The sequence below is a fragment of the Melanerpes formicivorus genome, unplaced genomic scaffold, assembly GCF_026170545.1.
Source record: "Melanerpes formicivorus ecotype bairdi unplaced genomic scaffold, bMelFor1.0.p_v2 SCAF_61, whole genome shotgun sequence".
Lineage (NCBI taxonomy): Eukaryota > Metazoa > Chordata > Aves > Piciformes > Picidae > Melanerpes > Melanerpes formicivorus.
This window is the reverse complement of record NW_027142413.1, coordinates 3,152,825-3,173,991: the sequence shown is the minus strand read 5'-3', so window position 1 is coordinate 3,173,991 and position 21,167 is coordinate 3,152,825. Positions and strand designations below refer to the sequence as shown.

Sequence of the window (21,167 nt, the reverse complement as noted above, 5' to 3'; positions counted from 1 at the left end):
TCATATTTGCTGGGGGAAAAAAGAAAAAGGAGAAAAATAGGAATAACAAGTAAAGTCTGACTTTTTAAAGAGAATGTTTCATTGTGAAACAATTATTTTCACACACTGTAAAAGCTTTTTCAATCAAGATGAAGCACAAAGCAGCAAGGGTCATGAGTGTCCACTAGTTTAGATCACCCTGCTGGAGATGTGTAGGGCCTGAATTTTGTTGGTGCATATAAGGCAAACAATTTAAATGCATTTAGCTATCTAACACGTGCATAATTGCCTTCATTTTTCCTTCAGACTTTCACAGAATGCTCTCTCTCTACAACACAGATATGTCTCAGTAGGTGTAGTGAATGATCAATATTTTTGGGAAAATGGATCAAGGATTTCAAAAAGAAGGAATCAAGACCCTCTGGAAACCAGGAACACACAGTCAGTGATTGCTAGTCAGCTTGGTTCAAAGGGCTGAAAAATGACACTGTTGGGAAAAAGACTTAATCAAAGTATTTACAGAAAGTCAACTTTCAAAGACAACACCAGAGTTTTTTAAGAGGGCAGAACTGCAAACTTGTCTGTTTTTTTTTTCCTTTCCCTTTCTTGAAAGTACAAAACTAAAATAAAACCCAAAGAAAACCCAAAGTCTAAAAAGTAACCTTCCTAAAACCTAAGACATTTTTCCTGACCATTTAAAATTTGTTGAATTTTTAAGTAACAGAACTGGTTTCCTTATAATGGGAATGTGTTAAGCTGAGTAATTACATCAGGAATCACTGGACCTGTCATGGAATACTTGATATTGATCACAAACTACAGAAACTGTGCTCTCAAAGTCTGACACAGACCTCTAGCTAATGAAACCTCTTCCCTAATACTGTTAGGCTGGTCATATGAAATCACTGTACTGTGTCCTTGAGCCATGCATGAAAATCTTGTGGTACAAGAACTGAAATTATGGGTAAATGCAGAAAAGTAGCCAAGAACTTGTTGGGTTGCATATGATCGACTGCCTGTTATTATGCCTGCATAGCAGAATAATGGGGCAGTGCAGTGTAGGAATGCCCATTGTACTACTAACCCTACTACCAACCATAAATACGTGCTCCTAACCAGAACTGTCAACCAGATGTACTTCCAAACTAGTGATTCCCAGCTGCTAAATTTCAAATTATGTAGAGTTTGTACCAACTAATAAATAAGTTCAGAGTCATTGAGATACTATTGCACTGTAGCCATCAGCAAGCATTGGGACAGTGGGATTTATATCCCAGGCTGCAGCAGAATTACTTCCAACAGGCCTCAAATTCAGGGTCTACTCCCAATTTTTGAATCATTTTGTAGGAAATTTATCACAATGGATTCACAGATTTCAAGGACTGCCACACTCAAGCTTTCAAAGATCCTGTTCTCAGCAACATAAATCACCAGATGTTCTTCAAAATCATCAGGTAGCTTACATATCAGCCTTAGTATTCCTTTTACTCACTTTCAAGTTAAGAAATGTGATTTCCAGATAAGCAGGTGATTTCAGGAGATCTGACACCAAAAAATGGGAACATTATGAGACTGTTGGAAACTAGGACAGTTGGCTACACAGGACCATGGCCTGTTCCTATTATTTACAGGGAGTTTCCAACCTTGTGTGCATGTACATACTGTTTCCCAGTATCCACTCCCAGCGGATTTCAAAGCTTTTTAAAGCCAATTAATGTCTTCAGCATCAGCCTTTGCTGAAACCCTTCAGTTATGTCAGCAGCCTCCCTGGACACATAGACCTAGGATGTAATCCCTAGTTCAGAGCCTCCTCCAGCCTGGGCATGTTACTGGTATTGACATGCAGAAAGCAGTCCTGTTTGTGCTCTCCAGAAGAATAAAGGATGTTTCCCAACACCATGCCTCAGTTCCCAACCTGACCAGTGCAGCATCATCAGAGAAATGTGCCTCTGCTCTACATTTCTAATTAGTTCAAATGTTGTAATTTTGAAAGCTTCTATCTGTTGACTAAATGAATGTTCAAATGAATTTCCTCTCAAGTTCCTGCGGACAGGCTAGGTGTACTCTGCTGAGTAGCCTCTGTCTTGTATGGTTTTGACCTGTAGTGCTGGGCTGGGGAGATCTCCTCACTTAGCCCGTCCCACCTGCTCTTCTTCCACCCCTGGAGGAAGCAAACCTACCCATTGTGTGAAGCCAGATGTTTCACTGGTGGGGGTTTACATCATTTGTGCTGAGCCAATATGCCACCTGCAGAAGAAAACACTGCCTACTGCAGCACTGGTACCTGTGCACATGGCATACACAGGCCGTAATGACTCATTCCAAACACTGTGTGAATTGAACTTGGCTCTCACAGCTCTCAGCTCTGCATCTCTCCCAGTTCTGAAGTGTTGTAAAGTGTTATTTATTAATTTATCTTACCTGCTAAGGCACTTACTGGGTTGAGGTAAACACAAATGTGATGAAAAGCATGGCTCATGCCAGTAGAAGGAGCTGTAAATCCCAGTAAATAGCTACTACCATCACTCCTGAGGAGGAGGAGGAGATGACTGGCTCACAGGCCAGCCAGACGACATGGCACTCCCCTCTGGTGTGCAATGTGCTTGTCTGCTCTCAGACTTCTTACCTAGGCCAATCCCCAGCCCTCATCTCCATCTTCAGAGGGACTCTGGGGATGGGTAAATCACCCCAAAAGCTCATTCCATTTGCTCATTTTGTGAGTGTTTGGAGCCTTCTATCTGCACTATTCAAACAATGGGGAATGCCTTGTGTGGCATGAAACCAGTGACAGCTGCTCAAAACTTTCATAGAAAGATAGTGGTGCTTCACACATAAAAATAATCGAATCTCACCAAGATTGATGCAGCAAGTCCATTTAAATGACATTGCTTAGTTATTTAGAGGGTATTTTATTATCCTTCACAACTATCATTCTAAAAATATATATATAATTTTTTTTTCCTCCCCAGAGGCTCAGGGGATGCTTTGGTTCTAACACAGTTCCAACATTTTGCTTTGGTCTTCTAGCTTTGTTTTTGTTCAGCACTGAAAAAGCTATTTTTTAATTTGGCTAAGAACAAAAGAAAGGTGAAGCAGAATGAATTTTAAGTTGGAGGCCACTGTTTTGGGTTAGCAAAAAATCTCTTGCAGTTTAAGTTTAGAGCATGTCATGCAGCATGGCAAAATGCAAACAGCAATGCTGACAGTTTTGTTATAGCTAGAATGGGTTTCCCTCTAGTTCTGGGCCCCTCAGTTTAGGAAGGAGGTTGATTTGCTGGAACGAGTCCAGAGAAGGGCAACAAAGTTGGTGAGGGGTTTGGAACACAGCCCTGTGAGGAGAGGCTGAGGGAGCTGGGGCTGCTTAGCCTGGAGAAGAGGAGGCTCAGGGGTGACCTTATTGCTCTCTACAACTACCTGAAGGGAGGTTGTAGACAGCCGGATGTTGGTCTCTGCTCCCAGGCAGCCAGTACCAGAACAACAGGACACAGTCTCAGGCTGCACCAGGGGAGGTTTAGGTTGGATGTTAGGAAGAAGTTCTATACAGAGAGAGTGATTGCCCATTGGAATGGGCTGCCCAGGGAGGTGGTGGAGTCACCATCATTGGAGGTGTTCAGGAGGAGACTTGATGGGGTGCTTGGTGCCATGGGTTAGTTGTTTAGGTGGGTTGGATTGGTTGGTGGGTTGGACACGATGATCTTGAAGGTCTCTTCCAACCTGGTTTATTATTATTATTATTATTATTATTAAAATATTTACCTTAACAGCAAAAATTTGCAAACAAATGTTTCTTTTTTTAAAATATGTTGTATCCTGTTATTACTGAAACAACAATTTCAGCAGAGATTGCAATAAACCAGCTCAATATACAAGTCCCTGCTCGTAAATCTCATTGATAGATGGTAAGCAAGATGCCATTTTTATAAACCAATCCACAGAAAAGTTAGATTGACTTGCTAGCAAGTTCTCAGCTCTCTCTTACTATTTTGTAAAAATAAAAAACTCCCCTGGAAATTTCTAGGAAACATCAAGGTTTATTTTTCTTGTCTGCAGTATGAAATGGCAATTTTTCCAGATCAGCTACTTCACACTGAGCTCTTATACCAATTATGCTTTATTATGTTGCTTGTAATGCTAATTTGCAAAGTGGTGTAGTGAAACTTGTAATACAACAAACTGCTCTCACCTATGGCAAATCATGTACCTTTTCACACTATCATAATACTGTCTCCAGCCTTCCAATGGAATGTTGTCATCTGTTCCAGTAGCAGTCCCAGCTTCTGTTCCTCTTTATCACATGACCAGGATGCTCAGTTTGGCCAGGTAGGACATGCCTCCTCCAGGCAGTAACCAGAAAGGACACACATCACAGTATCACAGTATAACCCTATCAATGACTTATGACTTATACATGACTTGACTCTCACACCTCTGCCAGAAGAGACTCTCATATGTCTCCTAGGGAGAGTCAGATGATGTGAATGCAGTGACAACATAAAGGAAACTTCTGTCTTCTCCCACTGCTGATTACTATGTTAGGCAGCATAAGTGTATTTTCTGTGTCATGTCTGTTGAAAACAGAAAAATTCCTGCATTGGCCACACACATGTGAGGGTGAGGACCAAAAGGGTCAATTAACCCTGTCCAGTGTTTGAGAGTCCTAGAAAATCTATGCATTCATGCAATGAATTTGGGGGTGTCACCTGGTCAGTACTTCATTAACAAATTATGGAATCATAGAATCATTTCTGGTGGAAAAGACCTTTAAGACCAACAAGTCCAACCCCTATCTAACTTTACCAAGTATGGTGCTAAACCATGTCTCATAGCACCACACCGAAGGGATGAGAATTCAACCACCTCCTTGCAGAGCCTGTTCCAGTGTTTGATAAACCTCTTCAGTTGAGAAATTTCTTGTAATATCCAATATAAACCTCCCCTGGTACAGCCTGAGGCCATTTCCTCCTTTCCTGTCACTTGTTACTAGGGAGAAGGGACCAACACTCACCTCAGTCCAGCCCCCTTCCAGGTAGTTGTTGAGAACAAGAAGGTCTCCCCTCAGCCTCTGTTCCTTCAGATTAAACAATCCCAGTTCCCTCATCCACTCCTGAATGAGGAAAATATACCAGCCATAGGGCTCCTGGTCTGCATTGCTGCTCAGCACCATACTCTGGACTCCCTTTCAAACAGGACCACATGGATCTGGAAAAGAATTTAATGCAAACCCTCATCTAGAGAGCTGTGCTGTCTGGCCCTGTCCTTTCCCTACTACGGTCCTCTGGGAAAGCAAGATGTTCTTCTCTCTTTTCATCAACAAAGCAAGTTTTCATCTTTTCCACAACAACCCACAGAATAGGGATACATTTTCCTTAGTGTGCAAGTTCCTTCATCAATGTGAGACACACTGTAGTGAAGAAAACCAAAGAAATCTAAGTACAACTTAACGTGAAGAGCAACCAAGGTACTTAAGGAAAATTTCCTTCTAAGATCTTGATATTACACAGACGCACATAAGTAGAGTGGGGTTATATATATGTAGGTATCTACTGCTGAACAGGAGACAAAACTCCAAAATCTAACGAGACTCAGGATATCTTTGACCTTGGCCTAACATTGCCCTTATCACTAAAGCAAGAGCATTAGCTCGGTTGCCACACTTCTGGCATATAAACACGTGTTCAGATTTCCAAGATCCTGAGGATGTGCAATTGTTCTGATTTTGCATGTTTCAGAAGTTTTCAGTTCATGTTACTAATGTAGCTGTCAAAGTCCAACCATAGATTTTAAATTGAAAAATGCTGACCATGACCTCCTTATTTCATTTTCACCAACTGAAAAGCAGAGATAACAATATTTACCTATCTCAGTGTCTTCTGATTTTAATTGCTGCTGCTTCTTCTTCTCAATTGCTGCAATTTGACTGTGTAAATGTCATCCCTTGATGCTGCCTTCTTACAGAGGAAGTTAAAGACTTTCTTCTTGTTGGATAGGAGAGAAGCAATCAAAAGCAAATCACACTAGACTCATAGGATGTTTCCCAAGAAAATGAAACCTCATGGAAGCATCTCCTTCCCTTACTGAATCAGTACCAGACCTTATTTGGTGTTGCAAAATAAAAAATACAAGCAATGACAATAGTGCAGGAACTGCACTTTCCATACTACTTGCTGCACATATAAGGAATCACTTTCCAAATACAGGGTGTTATTATTTTGATACTCTATGAAGAAACAAATGCAAACTCTGGTATCTCATACTGAAACAACAAATTCATCTTGTATCCGTGTGGTTCGGCTGAAGACCACTTTGTTTCTCAGTGTTGTGGTTTATATTTAAGAATGTAGATGAAACAACCAGAGAAAACAACTTTGTTTGTCATGAAGTACCATTTATAATATTTCCTACCCAGCATTCATTATGTTCTGAAAAGAGAAACAGTTCCAAGATGACCACTTGTAGCATTGATGGAACTACACTATATATATTCAGATAGATTTCTCAAAGCATCTCAGTGAAGAGCTATATTCTATTCCAATATGCCAGAATATACATATTTGGACAAGCCATTTAAACCATGAGTCACTGAAAGCATATGAGTAGTGCCCAAACAAGACATCTGTATGTTTGATGCTGCATTTGAATAGTCTCTAATTCAATTTCAGCACTTATAAAATGAGTGTGATGTTCACCTTTACGGCATGAGCTAAAATACTTTACAGAAACATGTCACTCAATGCAAGCTACATTCTGAAGTTTCTGCCAGGAGGTCAGATAATAAAATGAGATGGTATATATGAATGATTTTTCCCCTCAGTTTAGGAAGGATGTTGATTTGCTGGAACGAGTCCAGAGAAGGGCAACAAATTTGGTGAGGGGCTTGGAACACAAGCCCTATGAGGAGAGACCGAGGGAGCTGGGGTTGCTTAGCCTGGAGAGGAGACGACTCAGGGATGACCTTATTGCTCTCTACAGCTACCTTAAGGGAAGTTGTAGACAGGCAGAGGTTGGTCTCTTCTCCCAGGCAACCAGCACCAGAACAAGAGGACACAGTCTTAGGCTGTGCCAGGGGAGGTTTAGGCTGGAGGTTAGGAGGAAGTTTTACATAGAGTGGAATGGGCTGCCTGAGGAGGTGGTGGAGTCACCATCACTGGAGGTGTTCAGGAGGAGACTTGATAGGGTGCTTGGTGCCATGGTTTAGTTGATTAGGTGGTGTTGGTTGATGGGTTGGACGCAATGATCTTGAGGGTCTCTTCCAACCTGGTCTGGTCTATATTCTATTCTATTCTATTCTATTCTATTCTATTCTATTCTATTCTATTCTATTCTATTCTATTCTATTCTATTCTATCCTATTCTATTCTATTAATTTCTTTATTCGGTGAGATAATTTCTGGTTCTGCATGTATATCTAATGCAGTAGTGGACTGCATTAGATGTGTGTCCAACCCCCAGTTTGAATTAGACAAAACTGAAACAGCAAGAGGATTAAACCCATAATATTTCAGAAATAGAAACTGGGTCACATATTAAGGCTTTCTCTGATGTTTGCCAGAAGAAAATGGAATTAGGATGAATTCAACACTGAATTTTTTTTTACCATTTACTGATGCAGGGCCACAGTAAGGATAGATGGATACTTAGTTGTGGTACTTTAATGACCTGAAGTCAAACATCATCTGAATTGCTATAAAACTGTAACATCTTTAGGTATCAAACATCCCAGAAGTAGAGAGATGTGCCATTACTGTCATTGAGGAGTAAAATCTGAAGAGTGGAAAGCCTCAGACTCCCACACCTCTGCAGGAAATCTGTACAAGAGTGAACTGATCTTAAACTTCATAAGAGCAAGGGTAGATGTGCTACATGCTTTCTCTATGTGGAATAGCATCAGATACATAGTCCACAGCAGTACATACTTGAAAAGAGCAGCTCTGTGGAAACATGAAGACTGTCTACCTCTCCCAGCTTCATTTGCCACTGCTCCTCCACCATCAGGCTTCAAAACCAGGAAATTATCAGATAAAAACACATTAGCCTGTTTAACATGCATTGCCAATGCTACAACAGTTGTTCTTTGCAGTCATGAAGGAATAATCCAGAAAGAGTTAATTAAGTGGCTTACAAACTTCCTCCAGTGAAGCTGAGCCTCACCAATTGGTACAGAAGTGCTAGGTACACAGCTTCCAGGTACTCCTTGCTTTCAAGGAACTGCACCACTTGCTCAGAACTAGCACAATGTACCACAAGAAATCTACCTGCTACTAACCCCTGCTATTCTCAGGGAGCTCAGCAATGGCAAAGCTTGCAAAGTTTGACTACAAGTTGCTCTCTGTATCTTGCACCTGAATCTGTGCAAGGCTGGATTGCATTTGTATGGCTGGTCTCTTAAGCCTGTTCTCCTTCCATCACAAACCAAAAGAGTCTGTGCTGCTTGGTGTAGACAAGCAGACAGGACCTGGTCAGAGCTTCCAGTGTTTCAGGAAAGCCCACGAGCAGTGGCTTAGCTGTGTGTGTAGCTTGTTGTGTGATCTGTGAAAGAGCATGTACCTTGAGAAAACACTTGGACAGTGGAGGTGCTTAAGGCCAAGTTGGATGAGGCCTTGAGGAACCAAGTCTAGTTAGAAGGCATCCCTCTCCATGGCAGGGAGGTTGGAGTAGATGATCTCTGAGGTCCCTTCCAAACAAAGCTATTCTATGATAGCTAGTATAACTATGGCCAAGCAGACTAATCATGGTGGGAGCCTCTAGGCAGACAAGATAAATGGCGGCAGCATAATTTTAGGGAGGTATGTAACAGTTTCTATCCATTTAGCTGCACGTTTCTGTGGTAGCTTATTGTCAAGTTGCATTGAGATTAAATCATTTTAATTGCAGCCTCAACAGCATGTGTAAAAGTGAAACATTCAATGGGAAACCCAGTATCTGCTCTGTACTGGTCTGACAGGTTGCTTTGAAAACGCAAGCAATGTAACTCCATTCTTTGAGAGAAAGGATGAAAGTGTCAGGCTCAGACAAGAGAAAACAGTTTTCACCTCTGAGGTCCCCACAGAACCACTACAGCTGAGGGAGTGAACTGATTAATTTCTCCTTCAATAATAAACTTGAACACAAGAAAAAAAGGTTGCATTTTCAGAACCAAACATTCCTTTTCCTGTATCGAAATAGCTGTTTCCTTCTAATTAGAATGAAGGGTTTTGAGGAGGTTTTCTTTTCTATTCAGTTACAGCTGTCTGCATCTTTGTTAACATATGTAATTATTAAAAAAACCAACCAACCAAACAAAAATGGTAAATAAAGTAAATCTTAACAAGTTGTCGGATAAGACAGAAACAAACAAACAAATATATTTAATGAATTGCTTCTTATAGAGTCTTCATCTCCAAAAAACTCTCTGTTCCACTTTAGTTAGTATTATTTCTTTGCTATTCAAAAGTACTACAGCCAAAAGTCTTCCTCAGCTGTTACAATGAGTTCAGGCTGAGAAAAATGCAAATGCTCCCTGCCAGCTTCAGGATTTCAAGGAAAAAAGAAGTTCCTCCAAAATACAAGTGCTACTCTAAGATATAGGATCTGTTGAGCAGATCATTTGCTGCACTCACAGAGTAAGAAACAAAAAGTTAACTCAATGAGCCCTTAGATTCTGCAAATGCAATGATTTACAAAATCAATAGGCAATAAGAGTAAAAAGCAGCTGACATGCTGCAATTAAAGCCAGTTTTGGAGCATTTGATTTAGGAATAGACACATACAATGGTATTAGAGTAAGGGCCTTTCTTTATGCAAAGAAAGAACTGGAGACTGACAGCATCAACATGAACAAGGCTAGTACTATATGACAGCTGTGATCTCAGAGGTGTCTGGAGGTGAGAGAATAGTTTAATCTTCTTTTGTCTCAGTTTAGCTCCTTTGCAAAAGCAGCCAATCAGGAAGCTCTTTCTTAGTCATTCTGACTATAGGTATCTAGCTCTGCTAGGCCCTGAGCTAACCCCACCAGTTAGAGATCAGCAAGAAGTCACCGGGCTTTATATCACAGCTGATACACAATTCACAAGATGTTTTCTTGAAAGACTGTACGCACATGTTACTTGGGCCCTTTTGCTAACAGTTACATTTTACTTTCCATTTATACCTTTTTCTAGTATAAAAAGTATCTTCCATAGTCTGCCTAACCTCATGCAGAAATAATAGTTCATTTCTCTCCCATCAGACAAGGACTTGGACCCTGGACATTCACCTGGTGAAGGATATTGTATATTTGAGGTGTGCTTGGAAATGCTGTTGAAGAAGTCAGACGTCTTATTTTGTTGGCTAAAGGGCTTTTCTGTTCCCCGCCAAAGCATGGTGCTAATCCATGGCATTTGGAAAGGAAAAAGGTTTCAGAAAAGCTGTGACGAAGTGGAGTTCATTTTATACATGCATCATTCCTCTCAATATAATCTCTAAATGCTCTGCATAAAAAGTATGTGCCTGACATCTCTACAGTTGGTAAACTGGAAGGTTTGTGTTACGTGGTTTAACAAATTAATTGCTTTAAAACTTTCCGCCACAGAAAGTCTGTATACTCACTTCCTTAGTTTCATTGTTTATTTCAAAATAAGAACTCTGCACAGGCGACCTGTACTCCCGGAGTTTCACAGCACTACTGTAATCACGGCTTTTGGGAGCAGACAATTCGCGGTGAAGGACGAGACGCAGCCTCTGCCTCACCGCCCCCGTACCGCCGGCCCCTCCCCGCTGCCTCTCCCGCCCGCGAGTGGGCTGGCGGGGTGCGATCCCTGAGCACAGAAGCGCGACCACCACCGACATGGAAAGCCTGCTGGTTGCCTACGGGGCATGGCGGATGAGAAGGCCCGGCGGGGCGTACGGGTTGCTCTGGAAGTTCCTATTTCCCACCTGTCAGCTGCAGCCGCCCGCTCCCCCCGCAGACCGCACTTACACCGCGCCCCTGATGTCAGCGCGCTAAACCCGAGCCCAATCTGCTCAAAGAGATGCTGAACGGATTAGGGGCCAGGAGTTTCCTAACCGCCTCCTCTCCCCAGACCTACCCTGCCTGCCGGCAGCTTCTTCCCGCAGCAGCCGTCGCTCCGCCGTGCCGGTGGCGGTCAGCAAGCCCGGCCCGGTCCCCGGGGAAGCCCCAAGGGGCAGCATGCCTTGCCCCGGGGGCGACCGGCAGTGGGCTGTTTCAAGGCGACCAGCGAGGGGCGACTGAAACTCGGGTGAGGAAGGGCAGAGGAAATCCTTGATCGCCCCGGGCTTGCGGGAGGAAGAACCTTAGCTCCCGCCGGGGCAGCGCTCGGCGAGGGCGGCGCGGCGGAGCCGCTGGCCGCGGGGCCGGGAGCCTCTAGGGCACAAGACAGCACTAGCGTCCCGGCCCCGGGGCTACCATGGTGCTGCTGTCCGGAGACGGGGAGCAGCTGGCGGGGGAGCAGGTCTGCCCCGCGCCGGCTGCGGCAAAGGAGATGCCAAGCACCGAGGCGGAGAGCAGCCCCGAGCAGGGGGCGATAGGGGCTGCCGCTGAGGGACTGGCCGAGGCGGAGGACCACGAGGAGGAAGAGGAGGAAGACTATGAGGACTACGAGGACTTCTCCGAGCTGCCCGACACCTGCAGCATCGCCTCGGACGACTCCTTTTATCCTCCAGGGGGGCTGGAGGACGACGAGGAGGACTGCTGGTCTGTGGAACAGGAGGAGCGCGACAGCCCCGAGGCGCTCACTCTCTTTCGAGCATGCTGCACCAACAACACCATCGTGCTTAAAGCACTCATCCGCCAAGGCCCCGAGGAGGAGGAGGTGCGGGAGACCGACCGCAACCGCCGGGTGAGCATCCCGCTCCGCGCCCCCCGCCCACCCCGGGAGCCGCGGGTACCGGCGCACGGGAGAAATGCATCTCGGCTGTCAGCCGCCTCCTCCCGCCCCAGCTCCAATCTCCAGGGAGAAGGGCGGGGGCAGGCATGAATGGATCATGGGACAACCCTTTCATTTGAAGGGGCACTGGTGTGCAGTCCCGTGGGGCTAGGACCCTAGGGAGCTAGGACAGGAGAAGGGTGTGAAGCCTTGCCCTGCTAGATATTACTTTCTGCCTTTGGCAAAGGAAGGGTTCTATCTGTGGGAAGAGGGAAAGGCTGAGATTCTAGTTTTCCCGCCGTCAGTTTTGAGCTGAATCTTGGTTTCCCGCATTTTACTGAGAACGGTGGCATCACGGCTAACCGTTGTGTTCAGCAGGGCCAAACCTGCCTTGCCCCCACGCTTTTCACCTGGAGAGTTAGAAAAACTGTTCAAAGTTTGTGTTTTCCTTGGTTTTGCTTAGCTCCTCCCCAAAATGTAAGCTCACTCTCAGTTCCTAGAATGCCATGGAAGGCTCAAGTTACTACCTAACTACAGGAGCAGAATCACAGAATCATAGAAGTGGAAGTGTACTACTGAAACAGAAGGTGATCTACTTGGAGGCATCCCTGCTCACTGCCGGGGGGGGATTGGACACGATGACCTTTGAGGGACCTTTCCAGTACAATGCAATCTGTGGAAACTTGGGGAAAATTTCCTGGCTCATGTGTAACTGAGATACTTGAACAACAATATTGAAGATTAGTAACTGCAACTAAGAATTTTTACTTGTAGTTTGCATAACAATTTCTAAATCTTTTTCTACATCTAGTTTATAAGAGTTTTGTAAGACAGCCTGAGTGATTTCACTTGGGAAACTGACTCACCCACTCTGCCAAACTAAGTGGTCTTGACATCAAAAATAATGCAGTTATTTGGGGTTAGGGCTGTTGGAGAGGTTTTTTATGTTTTAGATATGTATATTCATAGGCATTTTCCTACAAAATAGGTTTATTCCTCCCCTAAAGGTTTGTTTCTAATGCAGATTTTTGGTGATCTGATTTACAGTGTATTTCTGCAAAAGATACAGAAAGATCTGTTAATCATAATATCTCTATCTGAGGCAGAAAACTTATAGAATGGGGGTGGGAATGAGCAGCAGAGGTAAGAAGTGTTTTAAATCAGCTTTTCTGCCCAAGCTAACGTACTCTTAATCAGTGATGTGTGAGATCCAAATGTACATTACAGAACATTTCATTTTGAAGATCCTGCAGATGCATCTATTTTGTATAAGGGGTCTGGGCCTGAGCAAGAGTTCAAACCCAGCCCTGACCTTGTGTGGGCATTTGCCTTTACTGGGGCAAATTGGTTAGGGAGCCCTGTGTGTTGGTGAGGGAGATTTGGCCCTCAAGTGTGTGTTGTTGGGGGAGGTTTGCCCCCACTGTGTGTGTGGTGTAAAACACCAAGCACTACATGACTGTCCTTTCTGCAAGGGTGGCCTTCCCATACAGCAAAGGCCATGGCAACTTGCTGTGAAGCTGGAGGCATCCTCAGACTCTGGGCTGGGGTCCTGCAGAGCTGAGTCAGGGGGTATGTACAAGTTCAGTGTAGGCATCAACCCTCATCCCACAGCAGCTACTTCTACAGAGGTGATCAGTGCAGGGCTGTGAAAACAGTGAGTTTACCTGTTGGAGCACCATCCCACTTCCTCAAAAGCAAAATATGCCTCTTTATCTCTCCAGCTTCCTGGAAAAGAAACAAACAAACAAACAAAAGAACTGAAAGTTCTTCTCATTTGTTAATACTGTTAAAAGTTCTTCTCTACTTCAGCAAATACTCTCTTTGACCTGAAATTAAACTTGGACATCAAATTCTGGTTTTGACATTTTTGATGACAATAAAGTAAAAGTTCTAACAACTTGGCAACTTCTGGAAGCGTCATTGACGGTGTGGAAGACATGAGTCCACTTTCTCCTCATGAAGGGATATAAACCCTCATGAAGTGCCCTAATTACAGTGATACAGAGCAAGACAGTTTAACTTCTCCAGACAGATGTGAATGTGATGGGAGCAACCTTTCTGTTGGGAAGCTGAAATGGCAGATGTGACTGCCGTCTTGACACGCCCATGAGGATCATCAGGGCAAAATAATTAGTTTGCACAGGACAACTACCTTTTTTTTTTTTGTTAAAGGACTTTACTTGACAAAAGGGAAGTTTCACTCAGGTCGTTTTTTGCCCTTTCTGTGCAGCTTTTGTAGCTCTTGAATGTTCACATATAAAATAATTTGACATTATCTGTAAACAAAAATTAATATTGCTACCAAAAAGTAACTGCAGTCATTACATACATCACTTATGCTAATGAAATATTTCAGTTGCCAAAACTTGTACTATTGTGTTTTGGTTTTTTTTAGTCACCAGAATAATGTTTGTTTACAATGATAGATGAACTTCTTCTAAAGTTTTGTTTCTTTTCTCTGGGGCAGGAGGGAGAAGGAAGATCAACTTGGTTTATGAGAAGTGGGGTAGTGAAGAGTGAGCTGTCCAACTGAATGTATTAGCTATTTTCACAATCCTGATCTAGTAACCTCTGTTAAGAATGAGCAGTACAGTTTAGTTTTCACAATGGAAAAAATGCTTTGGGGTTTTTGTTTTTGTCAAACTAGACAAAGAATGTAACAAGTTATTGTAGTAAGACAATATCATGTTTTAATACTGAAAGTAGTTAAGCTCAACTTGCAAAACATCACATGAATAAGAAACTTGCTAATGGTTAAATTCTTTAAATGAATTTGGGCATGAACAGTTGGAATTTTACCATTGCTTTGTTTTTCAGTTTTTTACCTTGACCCTAAAGTGTGAATGTATAAATTCAAGATTCAGAAGAAATTCCTCCTAAAAACACTAAGATCCAGATATAACCTTATTTATTTTCCTTCATCATTTTTATTGAAATACCTAAATTTGGTGAGGCTGGATAGTGCCTCATTGTAGGGTTTCTAGAGAAGCATATATTTTCCATGCTCTGTTCATGAGCTGTGAGAACTCCCACCAGGCAATTCACCTTCCTGCAGAAAAACAGACTCCATGACATGCAATTTATTACTCATCACATATAGCCTGGTACCTTCCCTGTCTCATTTTCATCATTGTTGAGACAACCACAGTTTATCCATCATGGTCTGCATAGGCTCCCCAAAGGACTGATCCCTGCATCTTCTGTTGCACCGCTGTCTGTATATGGAGTGCCAGAAGACTAGCATGGTACTGCATCCTTCCTTTCCTTAACAAACCTAATGCTGAAATATATAGATCATCAGGGGTGGCCTCTCATTCCTTCATGTCGATGTATTTACCTGCCTCACACTGATGTTGTCAAAAACACTCTTTGAAGACCAATTTGAAAGTTTAGGGAGCAAAAAGAAATATTTATTTCAGATCTGGACATGCAGGCCAATGTGCCTGCAAAGTTCTGCCAGTGCCAAAGAGGGTCTAGTTACAGCGTGTAAAACATCAATACATATTCATTGCTTTTCTGAGAAATCTGTAACCTATTCATTAGTCTTTTGGAGATCATACTAGTATATGCAAATATGTCTTCTGCATGAGCATTCCATCCACTGGCAATTTTTTGGGGAGGGGGCTTCAAGAAAAATTCCCTTTTCTTCCTCCTCCTCCAGTGCTCTTCATCAATATGTTCACCAGTTGACCATCAGGTTCACACATGCTCGAAGAAGTGTGAACTCCTTAGTGAAAGTGTTAATTGTTTAGAAGACCCACTGTTTGTTCTTATCTTCGAGAAAAATGCTTACTTCAGAATTTATTGTCTTTCCCTTCCATGATTCATAACCTTCTTATCTGAGACTCACATTTCTGTGTCGCAAGGATGGTCTCTCCAGCTGTGTTCTGTGCTACCTCAAAGAAACAAAGGCTAGCAGATGAATAGCTGTGGTTTCTCTGCTGTGCTCTAGTTGTTTAATTTACCTATTCTATTTCATTTGTATTTATATAACCTCTACTTGTTTTATTATCCTATTCAATTTCATTTTCTATTTACACTGACAGTAAAGAGGGCTCTGCATATACATAGGAGAGAATAAAATCATGGCTCTGATAAAATCTTCTGATCTGGCTGAGTCCAGAGAATGATCTGGAAAATGATACTGCTTTTCCCTATACGCTGTGGGGACTGGTTTTGCCACCTCACTAGCCACCTTTCCAGAATTTCAGATATTTGCACCTCATAAGTTTAACATCCCTTCATATTAAAACCTCCATGGAGACCAGAATTATTTATACTCAAAAAGACAGTTTCAAAATCCAGTGTTACCTAACCACAGAATGAATGCAAATTTAGAAATTTGCCATGACAATGGAGGAGGCATTAAGGGACGGGAGGGAGGGAGAGGAAAGAAGGCAAAGAGCATTTTCATTCCACATTGAAAATAATCACTGCAGCTTATCTGTAGAAAGGTTTTCTGCTACCTGTCCATGTGTTATTGTGTGTGTGTTAGTAGATATTCTGTAACTCTGTATTTTAGAGTTGGTGTCATGTTTGCAAATATACTTATTTTCAGCTTTTCATTTTTAGGTCATTGTTCAGTGAAGCTTTCACAACAAACTAGGAATGGTTTTGCAATTACACAGTTTCTTGTTGTAAATGTACTATTATACAGTGGAGATCGTACATTTGTGGTCTTCATTTTGTCCCCTTAAAAGTTCTGAAGGCAAAATAATCTATGTTGCTCATCTTGCAAGATACTTTTTCTCATTCAGAAAATATTCCTAAATCCATGTATGAGTGCAGTTAACTTTTCCCATTAATGCTTTATATATGATACTATTGATCAGTACTCCTCTGGAGTTAAGTTTTGGGGGTTTTTTTTGAGGCACAATAGTTCTGCGGGTCTGTCACCAAGAGGGCCTGGATTTATTTGTTTTGTTTAGTTTTTCTCCTTTTTCTACTAAGGGAAGAAAAGAGTTTTGAAGGCTATTGTTGTTCTTCTTGATCTAAATTTCTTATAATTTCCACTTTCACGATGCTTAGTACAAAAAACAACCCAAAAAAACAAAAACCAAATGAAGAATTACCTGGGGAGGGACAACGATGCATCAAAAGCCTTGGAAGTAGCTGTTGCCCAATAAACAAAAATAAAGTGGCAGTGTCCAGGCTAAAAGCTTACTTGCAAACCATGTGAGAATGCAGGTTTGTGCCAACCATGGAAGGAAGCCCAGAGAAGTAGAAGCAGGAGAAGTTTCCTGGGAGGGTGTTTCACAACATGAGTTAGGAGGATAGCTTCCCTCCTTTCCTTTTCTCAGCAGAGATCAGTAGGTTTCTCTAGAGGGTGCTTCAGGCATCTACGTTACGCTTATACTCTAACTGCTGTCCCCTCACAGCCTGTCAAAATAATTCCTCTGCTGACTTCTGTGAGAGTTCGCAGAGCCTGGGCACATGAGACTGCCATCTGGGCACTGTGCGTACCTCCCGAAGTGGACACCGCATTGGCAAACCTCAGAGAGCAACCCTCTGAATGCAGTGATGTGTTTCTCAGAGTTCAACCTAGGTTTGTTTATGTATTGCTGGCTGTCAAAGGACATTTTGGAATGGCATCACTCACCCAGTTTCATTATTGGACCCGTTTGAGGCATTAGACATGCTATACTTGTCTCCTTGCCCTGTACTACAGACTGCTCTTCAGCAAAGCAGAGCAGCCCACACGCTTTGTACTGCCACAGTGAGACTATGTCAGACAATTCAGCTAGTTCAGGGAGCATTACCCTTCAGAGTTACTCACAGAAAGATGCACAGTGAATCCTCCAAGGAGCTGACACCCGAATTTGTCTTTGCCAAAGGGCTGTGCTCTTAAAACTGACTAGTAGGAAAGGACAGGGAGACAGTGGTGCAGCTCTGGCTTCCCAGGTGAGAGAACATTGTGCTGCATAATGTTATTCTAGAAAGCCAGGTATCACAAACAGTGCCAGAAATTGTGTAGCAGTCCATTAATCTGTTTAAATTGCTATAGCTATCTTCACAATGCTAACTTGTAAATATGAAAAAATGGGGAGTGCAGCATTTTGTGGTGAGGGATAAAGATCTCCTTGTCACATACCGCTTTGCAGTTGTCATGGCATACAGTGTGAGTAATCCCATGTCAGAAAAAATTACTCAAAGAACGTCATCTGCTATCATGCTGGGAACTTTTTCTTATTTTCATAGGCACTTTCAGTTCTCTCATATTCTCAAGGTGCTCTAAGGGGAGGGATGGTATTGAAACGTAACAGTATGACACCAAACCATGAAAGAGATTTTTTTCTTTTTAGGATGGAAATAGTTTTAAAAAGACCCTAATGGCAAAAATGGTCTAGTTTAAATCCTTCCAAAAAAATGCAGAAATACCCAAATGCACTGAAAAATGCCCTGCAAAAGCACATGTGTTTAAAACGAAAGGCAAGGCAAGGAATTTTAGGGTGTTAAAATACAGAAGCTGCTCAAAACTAATGGGGAATCCTTCAAATGCTGTAATTGCAACTCAAAGGAAGTAATCAGAAAGCAGTAGCAGGATAGAAGTCAGTTGGTTAAGAGGGAATTTGGTGAGCTAGCCAGAGCATGCACGAGGTTGATACAGACAGGCAGTCAGACGCGTTGTCAGCGTAGGAAGGTTAGCTGTTTACCTGCCCTTGTCTGAATTTGTCCAAAGTGTTAGGTCACTAATGCCTTTGTCAATGTGGCACAACAGCATGTCCTGTAAAATAACTTAAGAACTGTATGCACTGAACATGATTTCTGTACACTAAAGAGAACAATTAATAAGAATGGGTGCGCAAATCTTCACAAGACCACTGGAAATGTGTGACCAGTCTTTCTTCATCCTCCATGCAGCTGACAGGTAGTCAGAGATGATTTGTACTTAGTCTCAAAAGGAGCATGTGGTAGTTTAGGCTGGGTGCCTCCTGCTGCTGCCACACGGGGTGCACCCCTGGTGTTCTGAGGGTCCAGCCCAGTGGGTGGACACAGGAAATAGCATATTGCATTCCCACAATGTCCTGCTCCCGATAAATCTATCAGCAAGGTCTTACACTTCCTCTTTCTTCCCTCGCTGCCCCCGTGGGAGATGCTCCCTATCTGGTAATGGAAGGGGAGTTATCTCAAGGCCTCTTAGGCCTGGCTAAGCCTAATGCCAGGAGGAGAAGGGGGGAAGGGGGAAGGGCAATCTCACATCTGGGCAGCACGTTCCAATGGCCAATAACTCTTTCTGTGAAGAACTTTCTCCTCACCTCAATCCTAAAAGAGAGACACTGGGGAAAAAATATTAATTTTGATAATAATTACTGTGTACAAAGACCCAACGAAAATCAGATTACTTATTGCAATAATATTGTGTGTTGCTAGTACTTCATCTTCACAGAGGAGAATAATACTTCTGTGACTTTACAGGTGTTGGTTGCTTCATGCCAGATAGGCCTCAGGTGAATAAGGTTTATTTTAAATTATGTATCATTAAACCACATTTTTCTTCCTCTAAAGAAAAGTGATACATATTCAGTAACTAAAAGTCACTGCTAATTCTGAAATAAAAGCCGATGTGGAAAGAGTCAGCACCTTTTTACTTGCAGAAGCTCCCACTAAATGGGCATGGGCTCATTGTATTGCCAGCAGAAACATATTTGTAAATGCTGTGTACTTCAGATACTATGAGACAGCTTTCAGGTAAGATGACATAACTAATAGGATGCCCCATTCCCCCCCAGATTAGTGGTTTTGGCATTGATTTGCATACCTTTTCCAATTTTCATATTTTCTTTATACAAGTTGTTGTGTTCTGGGTAGATTTTTAGCAAGCGACATAAAATGTATATTGCTTGCTATCGATTTTTCTGCCTATTCTTTCTATGTTGCCTGTCTTTGTTCTGGGAAATTAGGTTTAACTTTTGTTAAATGGAAGTATAGTTGAACAAAGGCCACTTACCAAAACCTGCTGGTATGTTTTTTTAAGTTGAAAGGAAAATCTGTGGAGGATGTAAAAACAAGGAAGAACTCCCACAGGCTTTGGAGGCAGTAGTTCACCTTTAATGTTTTCATAAATAAAGTTACTCTTAGAAGGTTACCCTTTATGTTATGCCACATAGGTTTGAATTTACTTTCATTAAAAACAAAACTGAAAACCCTCCAGCCTGGGCTAAGTATACTCCTGTAGCATACCCAGCGTGTCACAATAAGAAATAATTAGGGATTGTAGAATGGAAATGGTTGTCACAGAGCCTGTGGTTACACGTGTGGCAGTGAATTAGCAATGGAAATTGTATCCACTATGGGAAAGACACACAAAGTAGAAATAGTTCCCATTTTTCAATTCTATTCTTTTCTATTATGTCTGTTACATTCCACAGGGAGCAGTTTGAAGGCAAGCCAATCCAAAATGGGAACGATTCACAGCTGGGCATTTGTTACTTTACATGTTTTGGATGTACAGTGTTTTGAGCTTGGTCCTGAAATAGTCTTTCACTTATGTGGGTTGGTTTCTTTTGCCTCTTTGCCTCTGTAGTATGTGATTCATTGTCTCTGGGACAGCCTGTGTGTAGACAGATCAACTGCTGATTAAGAGACTGTCAGCAGCCGCCACATCTCAGAACTGGGCCTTTGGGGAAGTTTTGTTTCTGTAACTGCTAGAGGGAGCAGTTTGCACATGAGCCATTGTTACTGTTTTTCTGAAGTGGAAAAGTGACAGATAACTGAATATATCCAATCTGTTCATAAAAGCAGCCTTTTAAGGAATATTTGCCTTTACCCCCACCCCCCACCCCCCCACCCCCCCCCATACTCACAAAACGTAGGTAACTTTCTATTTGTAGCTTGTGGGAAAAAGTCTTGGCACACATCTTTACTATTTGGTTGGGAAAAACAGAAAGGTAGCCTTGTATCCATAAAAGTGCCCTTAGATGTCGATGAAAAGAAAGGGAAGAGTTTCTTCGGAAATCGGTGAGGTACTTCTGCGTATCTGGAAGTATAAAGGTTTCAAGAGAAGGCAGCAAAGCTCAGGACCATAAAGGAGTTAAAATATAAGAAAGATATTCTGTAAAGACCATGAAATAGCAATAGATCATTAGAAAAGAGTGTAGAACAAGTATCACTTTCCAAAAAGTGAAATGGCACAGTTAGTGATAAAGCCTTAGTGTTTAGACTTACAGAGCCCTGCTGAGATCTGCGTGCACATGCAGAGCAAAATGCAGAAAATGCAAACGCAGCAGCAGAGTTGTAGAGCACGGTAAATGCCTAGATTCACAGAGCAACTGCAGCCAGAGGAGAGCAACTGCTGGAAGGCAGTAGGTTATTTCCCCTGCTGTGCTGCAGGCACTTTGTCACCGATGT

The 21,167-nt window shown here is 42.5% G+C and overlaps 1 protein-coding gene across 1 annotated transcript in view; it reads left to right on the top strand.

The window, feature by feature from the left end:
* Nucleotides 1-10,767: 10,767 nt before the first annotated feature.
* ANKRD33B (ankyrin repeat domain 33B) overlaps nucleotides 10,768-21,167 on the top strand; it is a 38,452-nt gene continuing 28,052 nt past the window's right edge. The window contains exon 1 of the mRNA XM_068162008.1: nucleotides 10,768-11,792. Coding sequence (XP_068018109.1) covers nucleotides 11,361-11,792 — 432 coding nt within the window. The 5' untranslated portion in view covers nucleotides 10,768-11,360. The remainder of the gene's footprint in view (nucleotides 11,793-21,167) is intronic.